Consider the following 13,703-nt stretch of genomic DNA (forward strand, 5'->3'; position numbering starts at 1 on the left):
CGTGATTAATCCTCTTTTCTTATTTTGGAATATAAAAATCAACTTTGCTCGGTGAAGTTGTAGCACATTTTAAAAGAAACAACTCTGTTGAAGACACCATACTTCTATCTACTTGTTTTAAAGGACTTTTGTGAATTTTTATATAGATTACCTCCTGAAATTAATTGTTTTTAATTTAACTTTGTATAGTGATTTTCTACAATTTTTCAACGTTCTAAAATATTGTTTGCTATAACGAAACAAACAAATTCTTTGAAAGAAGTTAATTTTTATCTCACATATTTCTTTGATTATTATTGCTGATTTGTACTAAAATAACGCACTAATTTACACCAATTACTTTTCACTCAGAAGAATTGATTTTGGAGCCGTAGTGTCTTCAGTGAAGTTGTTTATTAATATGGGTCATTCCATACGAAGTGACCACGGAAAAGCACAAACTTGGACGCAACCATCACAGATTTTGCTCAAAGTTGGGAGAATTATTCATCTTCCGTCACTTTGGAAAAATCTTAAATTTTGTGTCGATTGGAATACCCCCCGCTCTGTGGGACCCCCCTGTTTATTGCAAAGTCACGCATTTTTTGTTCAAAATCTCCTTTTTCCTTTTCTTACAATTCATAGACGTGAGATGTCCGCAAAATACTGATAGATGATTTTTGAAGATAATAAACCAAGGAATCCAGAAAAAATATAAGTTTTCACAGGAAGTGTTGCCAGATAAATTATTTTTGTATTTGAACCAAGGAATCCAGAAAAAATATTATTTTTGACCGGAAGTGTTGCCTTACCTTACCTTACCAAACAGTCCCAAGCCGTGGTGTGGCCTTTGCTGTACGTAAGAGTCGTCTCCATTCCACTCGGTCCATGGCTGCAGTTCGCCAGCTCTGCAGTCTGCGTAGGGTCCGCAGGTCGTCTTCCACCTGATCGATCCACCTTGCCCGCTGTGCACCTCTCCGTCTCGTCCCTGACGGATTGGTTTCTAGAACCATCTTTACCGGGCTGTAGTCTGACATCCTTACAACATGCCCAGTCCACCGCAACCTGCCTATCTTAGCGGTGTGGACGATAGATGGCTTCCCAAGCAGCTCCTGCAGTTCGCGGTTCATTCGCCTTCTCCACACTCCGTTTTTCCATCTGCAGTCCACTGAAGATGGTACGCAACACCTTCCGCTCGAAGACCGCAAGGGCGCGTTGGTCCTCCACAAGCATAGTCCATGTCTCATGCCCGTAGAGGACTACCGGTCTGATCAGCGTCTTGTAGGTGGTTAACTGGTTCGGCGACGAATTCTACTCGATCGGAGCGTCGTGCACGATTTCCTACCATAATGCGCCGTTAAATTTCTCTGCTGGTATCGTTGTCGGCAGTTACCAGTTAGCCCAGATACACGAACTCATCAACCACCTCGATTTCATCACCACCAATTTGAACTCGAGGTGGGAGGTTAGCACTGTCCTCTCGTGAACCCCTTCCTTTCATGTACTTCGTCTTCGATGCATTGATGACCAGTCCAATCTGTTTGGCTTCAGCCTTTAGTCCGATGTACGTATCCGCCATCTTCACAAAGGTCCGAGCCACAATGTCGATATCGTCGGTGAAACCAAACAGTTGAACCGACTTTTGGAATATCGTGCCACTCGTGTTAATCCCCGCTCTTCTAATGACACCTTCCAGGGCAATGTCAAACAGAAGGCACGAGAGACCATCACCTTGCCTTAGACCTCTTCGGGTTTCGAAGGGGCTCGAGAGTGCCCCCGAAACTCGAACTACACACATCACTCGATCCATCGTTGCTTTGACCAACCGCGTCAGTTTGTCCGGAAATCCGTAGTCGTGCATAATTTGCCACAGCTTGTCCCGATCGATTGTGTCGTACGCCGATTTAAAATCGATGAACAAATGATGTGTGGGCACGTTATATTCGCGGCATTTCTGTATAACCTGCCGAACCGCGAATATCTGATCCGTGGTGGCGCGGGCACCCATAAATCCCGCCTGGTAGTGCCCTACGAACTGCTTCGCAAATGGTGGTAGTCGATGGCAAAGTATTTGGGAGAGTACCTTGTAGGCGGCGTTCAACAGAGTGATTGCCCGGTAATTGCAGCACTCCAGTTTGTCGCCCTTTTTGTAGATGGGACACACAATACCCTCCATCCACTCCTCCGGTACTCGTTCTTCCTCCCAAACCTTGACAATGACCCATTGCACGGCTCTAGCCAGTGTTTCTCCACCGTATTTCAATAGCTCGCTGGAAAGTTGGTCCACTCCAGCAGCTTTATTGTTTTTCAGCCGACCAATCTCCTCCTTCACCTCCAGAAGTTCGGGGGCTGGAATTCTGATGTCTTCTGCTCGTGCACCAAGATCAATTGTCATACCGTCCTCGCGCTCTACTGCATCGCCGTTTAGATGCTCGTCGAAGTGCTGCTTCCACCTTTTGATCACCTCACACTCGTCTGTAAGGAGGTTGCCGTCCAAGCTCCTGCACATATCGGCTTGCGGCACAAAGCCTTTGCGGGAGCTGTTCAGCTTCTCGTAGAACTTCCGAGTGTCGTTAGCTTGGTACAGCTCTTCCATCGCTACGCGATCTCGGTCCACTTGCTGGCGCTTCTTCCTTCGGAGGACTAAGTTTTGGCTTTTCCGTGCCTGTCGGTATCGTTCCACGTTCGCTCTCGTACGGTGTTGCAGCATTCTCGCCCGTGCTGCATTCTTCTCCTCGACTAACCGTTTGCATTCGCCGTCAAACCAGTCATTTCTATGATTCGGGGCCCTTGTACCTAGTAGCGCTACTGCAGTGCTACCTATGGCGGATCGGATACTTTTCCAGCCATCTTCAAGGGTAGCTGCGCCAAGCTGCTCTTCCGTAGGTAGCACTGCATCCAGCTGCTGCGCGTATTCCTGTGCAGCCTCGGCGTCCCGCAGTTGCTCAGTATTTGGTCGCGGCGTTCGACTTCGGCGGGTGTTATACACCGTCGACAGTTTTGAGCGCATGCACACAGCTACTAGGTAGTGGTCCGAATCTATATTCGCACTGCGGTAGGTGCGAACGTTGATGATGTCGGAGAAAAACCTGCCGTCGATTAAAACGTGGTCGATTTGGTTCTCTGTCTGTTGGTCGGGTGATCTCCAGGTGGATTTGTGGATACCTTTGGGGGGGAAGAAGGTACTTCGGACTACCATACCACGGGAGGCCGCAAAGTTTACGCATCGATGGCCGTTGTTATTAGACACGGCATGCAGGCTATCTGGTCCGAATACCGGTCTGTACATTGCCTCCCGTCCTACCTTAGCATTCAAGTCCTCAACAACGATCTCCACGTCCCTTCGCGGGCAGCTATCGTAGACTTCAGCTGCGCGTAGAACGCTCCCTTCTCGTCGTCGGGTCTTCCTTCATGTGGGCAGTGCACGTTGATGATACTGTAGTTGAAGAACCGGCCCTTTATCCTCAACTTGCACATCCTTGCGTTGATCGGCTGCCACCCTATCACGCGTTGGCGCATCTTACCCAGTACTATGAAGCCAGTTCCCAGCTCGCTGGTGGTACCACAACTCTGATAGAAAGTAGCCGCCCGGTGCCCGCTTTTCCATACCTTCTGTCCTGTCCAACAAAGTTCCTGCAGTGCTACGATTTCGAAGTTGCGTGGATTTAGTTCATCATATATGATCCTGTCGCAACCGTGAAAGCCTAACGATCTGCAGTTCCATGTACCGAGTTTCCAATCGTAGTCCTTATTTCGTCGCCTAGGTCTGTGCCGATTGTTCCGATCCGTATTAACTTCTTCGATATTTGCAACATTTGGTGTTTTTCGGGGCGGCTTGTTGGGCCTTCCCCAACCCCCTGTCTCGCCGGAGGACCATCGTGCCAGCTCTGATTAGAGTCCCACGCTGCCACCAGAACGTTGATCAGCCGCTCCTAACATGGAGATCAGACGCTGTTTTGAGCCGCACCATCTTTGTGAACAGACGCTCGGGTTGGCAAAGCATTTCCTCTACCGCCGGAATATGGTTAACGCGCCAATGATCGCGTCGCACCTTCTCACTTAGCTATTGTCGGATGACAACATTGCCCAGGCAACACCAACCAGTTGTATCCATGTTTCAACCGGCAGTCTAGTGTAATCGTATGACTCGTGGAGGTGTGAGATAGGAACTGGTGAGGGCCGGAAGTGTTGCCAGAAGAATTATTTTTGTATTTTAAAACTAAATTTACATTTTTCGGCAAATGCATCCATTTTTATTTTGAGTTTGATAATTTCATCGTGTTCCTTGGAAAATTTCACATAAGAAACAACTATCATCCCGAGGTAATATGAGCCAATCTCGAGATATAGCATTTTTACGAAAAACGGACTACGAATTTTTGCCTGACTCAAGAATTAACCGAGTAAATGGAACCAAATTTGGCATGTGAAAATTTTTGGGGACAAAACATATTTTCATGGTGGTTCGACACCACTCTCTCTTCTGAAAAGGAGGGGTTCCATACAAATAAAACACAAATTTTTGCACAACTGAAGAACTTATCAAGCAAATGAAACCAAGTTTGGCATGAGAAGATTTTTGAGGGCAAAAAATAGTTTCATGATGGTTCGACACTCCTTCCTATTCTGAAAGGGAGGGGTACCATACATATGAATCACTAATATCTGTACAACTCGAGAAGTAATCGAGCAAATGGAACCAAATTTGGCATGTGAAGGTTTTTGGGGGTGAAGAATGTTTCTAGTTTTGAAGGAGTAGGGGAGCTGGAAAACAACCGAAAGTGACCAAAAACCTCCAATAATATGGGTGTTTCCGTAATCTTGATGATGCACAGAAGCAAAAACTCAACCTCAGACACAACTTTGAATTTTAAGATGGCGACTTCCGATTTCAGGGAAACAGCCTAAAATGACCGAATATCATTGAATGATGTTCTTTTTATACTTTTGAATAAAAATGTTTTTGTCTGCAGATATTTGCAGATTTCGTAGATACCTTTTAGTAAATTAGTGCATTGTTTCATTAAAAATCGTCGATAAACAAGGAAATATAAGAGATGATAATAATCTTTCTTTGATAAAATTGTTGGTTTCGTTATAGCAAATAACACCGCAGAACTTTGAAAAATTGTAGAAAATCACCATTAAATGTTATATTAAAAAAAAATATTTTCAGTGGCGATCTACAGAAAACTCCACAAAAGTCCATTTGAATAGGCAAATAGAAGTATAGTGTATTCGACAAAGTTGTTTCCCGTGAAATGTGCTACAACCAGTGTTGCCACATTTTCATCTGTACTGGGAGCTGCAAAAATCTTTTTCATCTGTACTATTTCCGGGAAAAATCTGTACCACTGGCCCAAAGTTTTTATTTTTATATTTATATAGCTTCAACGTTAATTGTTTAGAGAAAACTGGGACTGCGTTGACTCAGTTAATAATAATTGCAAACTACTAGCTCGATTGTCAATAAAACTTTTGCACACTTAAAAATGGGGCTCGGTAATGCATATTACCGAGCCATTGCGGTTCAATCTCCTAAAAACAATGAAACCCATAGTTCAGCAACACTACCGATATTTAGGATATTTTGTTCCAACATTTTAGTCTGGTTAAATCGAGATTTACGAAAAAATGTAACAACTGCCGTTTTTTAACCGAGTGGTGCCATTCTCGGTAGCAAATTACCGAGATTTGGAAGTAAATTCTCAGTGCGTGGATTGCAAGATCGCATTCATTGTATCGTCGCAGAGTCGGCCAAAAAGTTTTGTCTAATCCTTTCTAACCAGCTAAAAAATCTATACTGATCTGTACTTTTTCTCTAAATCTGTAACATGTACGGTACAGAATCTGTACCAAAAAAAACCGAGAAAATCTGTACATTTCCAGATAAATCTGTACAGTTGGCAACAGTGGCTACAACTTTAACGAACAAAGTGAATTTTATATATACAAAAATGAAAAAAAAGTCAAATTTATTTTCAATTCCGGGTGGAATTATCACAAAACTGAAACTTCTATAAAATGAAAAATAATTAATAAATCAACTTTGCTAAAGGCGCTACGCCTCTAAAATCAATTTTTTTGGTCAAATTGATTTCGATCACGTTTGTGCAGCTTTGGAAACAGTGTGCATAGTAGGCGTTGGAATTTGACTGCTTTGTGGAAAACAATGTCTATTATTCGTCATTCTTGTTAAACATTTAGTGTTGCGTGTTGCTGTCGCTAAACTCGACCGTTACGGCTTCAGCGGTCACCTTCTGAGCTGGTTAGAATCCTATCTAATGGGACGTACACTGAGTGTTAAAATCGACGACGAAATCTCCCAATCGTTTTCCGCTACTTCCGGGATCGCCCAAGGCAGTCATCTAGGCCCACTAGTGTTCCTGCTTTATTTCAACGACGTTCACTACTCCGTAAAATGCCCTCGTCTAGCATTCGCCGATGATTTGAAGCTTTTCAACAAAATAAAACATACCACCGACGCCACTTTTCTTCAGCAACAACTTAACATATTCGCCAACTGGTGCGAGTTGAATCGAATGACACTTAACCCATCCAAATGCTCCGTGATCACGTTCACTAGAAAACTCCGGCCACTACATGTTGATTACACCCTTAACGGTTCCCCAATACGACGAGTCGAATTCATCAAGGACCTCGGAGTGCTTCTGGATGAAAAACTCACCTTTAAACAACATATATCTTTCATCGTAGCGAAAGCTTCCAGACAACTGGGACTTATTTTCCGAATGACGCGTGATTTTAAAAATATCCACTGTTTAGTCACGCTCTACTGTTCGCTGGTTCGGTCTTCACTGGAGTACTGTTCAACGGTCTGGATCCCTCACTATAACAATGCTATCCATCGTATTGAAAAGATCCAGCGGCGGTTTGTACGTTATGCCCTTCGAACGCTCCCTTGGCGGCAACCTATGCGTAATACTAGGTACGAGGATCGCTGTCAGCTTCTTCAGATCGACACTCTCCAACTACGCCGAGAAACAGCGCGTGCTATGCTAGTATCAGATATGCTGACATCACGAGTTTACTGCCCTGCCATTCTTCGCCAAATCAACCTGAATGCCCCCACTAGAACTCTGCGAAGGATGCCAGCGTTGCTATTGCCCTTTCGTCGAACTAACTACAGCTCTAATAGTGCCATCATCGGTATACAACGCGCTTTCAACAGAGTATCACAAGCCTTCGATTATCATTTATCGTTTAGTGTTATACGCTCGAAATTTTTGTTACTGTTCCGTCGACTTTTATATTAGTAGCCATTAGGACAAGTTATTTCATGTCTGTTGGCAGTAGTAGTAAATAAATAAATTTAGTGAGAAACGACAGTGTTACAGGAAAAAATGTTCGAGAAAACGAATGAAAGTGTGTTTCAATCGTGTCTACAAGAGATAGCCGACAGAACGTCAACGGTTTACGGCTAGCATAAATTACGGTAACTATCTCCCCGTACCCCAGAATCGGTTACGACAGCAAGTGCTCGTGTTGCTGAGGGTGATTTTAGGAAATAGTTCAACTGCGAGGGAATAAAACATATTATGTCCGACCCAAACTACGTGTTCAATGGTGAAGGATAAACATCCTTTTATCTTTATCAAAAGACCCACGAAGAAATTACACAGCGTGGATCTCGTAACAATTATGATGAAAAGCATGCGGATGGCAAACAGAACATTATGGTCCCCTACAGTGATTCCGGTCGAATTATGAACCCTTTGGTTATAATTCCTGGTCAGCGCATTATAAAAGAATTTGAAAAAAATATTTTCAAATTAATTCAGCTCCCTGTTATATTTTTGTTGACGATCATTCCTCTCAACGGGATTGAACGAAAATAGTACAAATTTCCATAAAAAATATTCAACAGAAAAAGTATTGAATAGGGGAGCCAATACTATTATCTTCGGGGACCTTACTATTTCCACCAGTGGAAAAATATCCCTTAATGGAAATTGTGCTCGAAAAAAAATTATTGAGATTTTAACGGTGTCGAACCAGCTCAGAAAATTCTTACTCAATACTTAATCATATATTCTATAATTTGGCCAAAAAAGAGCTCAAAAGTGATTTTTGATTGGGCAAAAATTCATATAAAATAATATGTTTTCCCCATTTAACGCCTTTTTTGTGCAGATTATGAAAAAAAGTTATTGAGCTTATTTATAAATATTCATTCATAAGGTTAGACATTTCGAATCTTAAATCGATAACAAACTGTCACCAAACCGGTGTCTTTACCCTAGTTGGTGAAATAATATTCACTAACAACTGCTAAATATAAGTAACAAGGTCATTACTCGACGGATAATTGCAATATTAAAATTGTTTTATTCAAGGCACAAATGTGCCATGGTCACACAGTGTACGACATCCGAGCTGAAACAATACTACGTCGCATCCGACGTTTATTGCATATCCGTGCTATAAAGGTGCACCCATTTTTCAAATTATCTCATTCTATTAGCTTCACAGATAAATGTAATGACATTCCTTTCAGTATAATAAAAGTGAGCGAAAATCATTTTTGTTTCCATGTTAGCAACCGGATGGCGTTTGGTGCTCTCTGTGACGTGTTTTTTTTAAAGAGGCTTTGCCTAATTTGGCATTCGCCTCTGTGACGTGTTACTACAATTCGTTGTTTGTAAATCAATTTTTTCCGTTTTGGCAGTCGTAAAAAGCAGACATTCAGAACGAGGTGCTGCTTTTCATAACCTTTAAACTTTTTGATTTGTTTTTTATTGCAAACTGCAAAATAATAAAAACATTGCGTTCAGAACCACCACAAATATCACTGAAAAGTTTGATTAATAATAATTTGAGTAGTTCTAAGTTCTAGATATCGGTGAAACGAGAGCAAATGTTTTAAAAATCATTCAAATACAGAAAAAAAGGATACAGAAAACTATTGTGAAATCGATTCGTTTTAAGCATGGAAAGCAACGGAAATTCTTATTTGTTATATTTTCCGCTCGTTCAACCATACAAAGGTAACAATCAAGAATCAGATGAGCCCGAAAATATAACAATCGACGATTTTGCACACAATGATTACTACTTGTAAAACGATTATCGCAGTTCGATATTTTTACACTCTATCTACCAGCCGAACGGCTATGAAAGCCTCCATGTTTTTTTTTAACAATTATCTCACACACACGGGAACGGGTGAAATCACTGATGTTTTAGTTTCCCTAATTTTCACTTAACCTAATTCACGCTCGAAACTAAAAATTTGAATGAAAATGAAAATGTTGGTATTGTGTTCTTGGACTACTCAGAGGTGATTGAATATTTTTTGTACAAATTGATGATTGAGAAAAAAAATGTATCTAAAATAAAACTACGTTACAAAATCTCTGGAAGGCGACGATACTGTACACGCGTTCCGCGGGGAGTAAATTTTACACGAAGTATTTATCAACAAAGGAAACCAAAACGTTAAACAAAGGGTGGGAGGTGTAGCACTTAAAAACAAAAGTGTTGAATAGTTAAAACTTTCGAACCAAAACCTACAATAGACATCCTTCGGGCCACAGCGTGGATCGTCGTCTCGTCGGCGTGAGATCGCCACGCATATCACGAGCACACCTACCGCCACCACGATAATAGTCGCTATCAGTGGCACCATTACGTTCAGATCGATCCAGTGGGGGATCCAGGGCGGGTACACAACACCTGGCTGGATCGAGCCCAGATTGGGGGCGATCGTGCCTGATTGGCGATTGCGGTTTGTGTGTTTTTTTTTTCGTTATACGTGTTTGTGTGTTTTTTTTCGATTTTCACATGCGATATCGGTAGTCGCAGTAGTAGTAGTAGTATTTGTCATAAGGGTAGAAAAGAAGAAAAAATAATTATACCTTTATTATTGTTGCCTTTGTTACGGAGCACACAAATAACGATAATTGCTATGATAATAACGAGTAAAGCGGCTACGACTGGTACTACTAGGTTCAAATTAGAGAGGATGATACGGATCGTGTCCTCGGCCGTTAACTCGGGTACATCGCGAGTGGGTGCGATTGTCCCTGAAACAACCAATTAAAAAAGAGAGAGAGAGTGAAGAAGGGATATTATTCGTTAGTCGTTTTGCTTTGTTTTTTTTTTGCGTTTGCGATTGCTTCAGTTTCATGTAAGGCTGATAGTTTTATATTCCGTTTCACTACTACGATGTAATTTAGAACAAAAAGAAACTAATGACAGATACAATAAAGGCGCCGAAATGTTACAGAAAAAAAGCTTTGTGGTGTTTAGAATTTTACTTGTGTTTAGAATTTGAACCACTAATGTAAAAAAAAGAAACATAGAAGGTGAGTAGAAAACATTGACTATTAGGAACAACAGTAAACCATGGAATTTTGAAGTGAGAAACTAGGAACAACTACTATCAAGGTATAACAGCTACGGTTCGAGTAACGATTTATGGTTTTGCTAAATCTAACATCTACAGAAATTGAACAACTAGGAACATAACTTGCTATGCTGCTGGATAATAAAATCATACTTTCGAAGATGAGAATGAACAGCATAATGAGAAAGAAAGTTTACTAATAGAAAGTTTCACTTTAGGTCGAATGATAAAAACAGTTTGGTGGCACTCAGTCGTGGCCTCCTGGATCAGACGTCCGCGTTAAATAAACCGGTAGAACCTATTGGCATTTTGGCACAAAAAACTACATACTGGCCTGAAAGGCGGAGAGAATCAAATTTATGTAAGGACGTGTGAAATTATTAAAACTAAGTTCAAATCTTTTTCAGTACAGCAAAAACAATCCTCAATTTTATGAGTAATTCGGTTCTAGTCTTTTTTTTTCCTTTTTGAATCAATTATCATAAAGTCTTTTCGTTTTCAATTATTTTTAATGTCGATTTTCATTCATCATTTTAACTCTAATGTCAATTTAATTTCATTGTTTGGTTATACAGTCATACCTCGATATAAGGCAACTGGTTAGTGTTTAGTAGTTAGTGTTTTGAACTTTTGTTCTGAATTTGGTGTTTTGTTCATTTCCAACATAGTTATGATTTTGTTATTCACTTGAATTTTGGCTCTCTTCTAGTATTACAGTTTCATTATTTGATATCGAAGAGAACGTCTTACTATCAATATTAAAGCCATATTTTTTGAAATAAATGCAGAAAACAAGCGAACTGAAAAAGCAGATATAGACATGGAAAGATATACTTAATTTAGACGGGATTCGAACCCGCCTTGCAAATAATTTAATTCACATTACTCGCATTTAACTCTGTTAAGTGAATCCTTTATTTGGTAAAAAATAACCATGTAAAATGCATGAAATTTGACTATGTGTACAAATCTGGAGGCCATATACGTACGAACTAAATTTCTATTTTTATTTCTATTTTTATTCCCGTATATTTTTCCAAATCTGTATCATATTTCTAGTTCGCTTATTTTTCGCTTTCCTTGCTGCACGTACTGCCTGCTGAATGAACCATATACGTACATTGGAAAATATTGGTTACGATATTTCATAAATTTGTAGGCAATGTTAAATTGCATTCTATACGACTTAGAGGAATGACGCATTTTACCATTTTATATGACACGTTAAAATCAAGTATAACTTAACATCGCGTTTTATAAGATTTAAATCCTAAACGATATAAAAAAAATTAAGTTTGCATCTTAAGCGATTTCAACTTTATATGCATATTTAAGCGACCTAGAATTAACATCCTTATGCGATTTCTCGTTTGCTCGGCGCAAATTTCCTGTCATGTTTATCCGATTAAAATACATACTGAAAAGCTATATTCATCCAAGCCCAATATCGTACGGTGTCAAAATTTCGATTATTATTGGAATTCTATGTACCGTGGAATGGGGTGAAATTGATCACCTGAAAATTCGTGATAAAAAATGCTAATCAAAAGATATTGCTCTTACAACATTAGGCAATGTTAACGTGTCCTTAAACGCAACTTTTGAATGATTCACACACCTGTCAAAGTTAACCCTTGCATGCCCGGTGCAATTTTTCATATTTTTGAAAAATTCTTCTAACTCAGTCAAAACTCAATCAAATTTGATCAAACAAGTTTCCAAATAAAAAAAAAAGTATTGAATTTACTTAAAGTAATCTTAGTTGAGGGTTAATTACGTTAAATTTGGAGCAGTGAGTAAAGTTTGATAAAAGCTCAAAAAATGTAATTTTCAACAATGATCATTCCATACCATTGAAAAAATACTGATGAATTCGCAGGAAACCATAAAGATTTTAATTTCAGAGCTAGTTTTTGAGCTTTTGCAACAAACCGAATTGAAATCGGTCTAACGACGATCAAATAAGAGCAAATTTAGCAACAAGCAGCTTGTAAACCAAAATAAACAAATTTTAACCTGAAATATCGTTATGTTCGTTTCCAAACTAGCTGTAAATGATATTTCTCAGTACAGAAATCATCGTTTATCTTTAGCATATCTACTTTTCTTTTTTCGACTCTTAGCAAAGTCATGCTATTTTTAATTTTAATTTAAAGAGTAAATGTAGTAATGAAGATAGAAAATTAAACTAACTGAAAATATGATTGTAGAAACTACGGAAAATATAGTTCAGCAGGTGGGACTCGAACCCCCAACTTCCAATCTTCGGTCAGATGTGTTCCCGTTACACCACCGCAGAACGTTAAAGACGTGGTTCTAGAATCAAGTTTTGTATCGCTTATCCAATTCTCGCACTTCGTACATTTACTCAGTAGAGACTATTATTTATAGCTGGCTAATATTTCAACACCCTCAGTGGAAGTTGGAATGACTTCTCAGTGTGAGAGATAGAAACGTGCCAGTAAGTTGCCATCTCTACCAGCAGCAACATCGAGTTTCTACAATCATATTTTCAGTTAGTTTAATTTTCTATCTTCATTACTACATTTACTCTTTAAATTAAAATTAAAAATAGCATGACTTTGCTAAGAGTCGAAAAAAGAAAAGTAAAAATGTTTGTGACGCAAGTCGATGTTGCTGCTGGTAGAGATGGCAACTTACTGGCACGTTTCTATCTCTCACACTGAGAAGTCATTCCAACTTCCACTGAGGGTGTTGAAACAATAGCCAGCTATAAATAATAGTCTCTACTGAGTAAATGTACGAAGTGCGAGAATTGGATAAGCGATACAAAACTTGATTCTAGAACCACGTCTTTAACGTTCTGCGGTGGTGTAACGGGAACACATCTGACCGGAGATTGGAAGTTGTGGGTTCGAGCCCCACCTGCTGAACTATATTTTCCGTAGTTTCTACAATCATATCTTTAGCATATCGAAAAAAAAAGCACATTGCCAAAAAAATGTATGAATTTCAATGGTTATCAATTTCACCCCAATTTACCTCATAGTACCTTATAGAATTATCGAATTTATTTCATGAAGTAGACGATAGAAATTTCACCAATAGCCATAGAGGTTCACTGGAGCACATACCAGTACTTGTTTTAAAATCATACTATTTCGGGAAAAATGTACACGAAGCTAGTTAATTGGAAATTGTTATAAATATTGATCAATTTCACCCCGTTCCATGGTACCTCTGATTTTTTTTCTTTTTAACAAAAATATTGCCAACCGGAGTGAATCGGCGATTTTTTTAAAAACCTGAATTTAAATTTTTTTCAATGACGTTCAGCGCCAAAAAATTGGAAAAAAGATCCCACTAATTTTAAAACATTCACCTCACAATAAAA

General features: G+C 39.6%; 1 protein-coding gene across 50 annotated transcripts in view; it reads right to left on the minus strand.

Annotated features, from left to right (window-relative positions):
* LOC129724351 (cell adhesion molecule Dscam2) overlaps positions 1–13,703 on the minus strand; it is a 179,073-nt gene that overhangs the window by 24,523 nt on the left and 140,847 nt on the right. For 46 of the 50 annotated variants that reach the window (XM_055679167.1, XM_055679168.1, XM_055679162.1 and 43 more), the window contains exon 15: positions 9,514–9,711. In XM_055679167.1, coding sequence (XP_055535142.1) covers positions 9,514–9,711 — 198 coding nt within the window. Of the gene's footprint in view, positions 1–9,513; positions 9,712–9,857; positions 10,026–13,703 lie in introns of all 50 variants that reach the window. The other 4 variants (XM_055679172.1, XM_055679174.1, XM_055679173.1 and 1 more) reach the window with 1 other exon arrangement.

This window comes from Wyeomyia smithii, chromosome 2 (genome assembly GCF_029784165.1).
Source record: "Wyeomyia smithii strain HCP4-BCI-WySm-NY-G18 chromosome 2, ASM2978416v1, whole genome shotgun sequence".
Taxonomy (NCBI): domain Eukaryota; kingdom Metazoa; phylum Arthropoda; class Insecta; order Diptera; family Culicidae; genus Wyeomyia; species Wyeomyia smithii.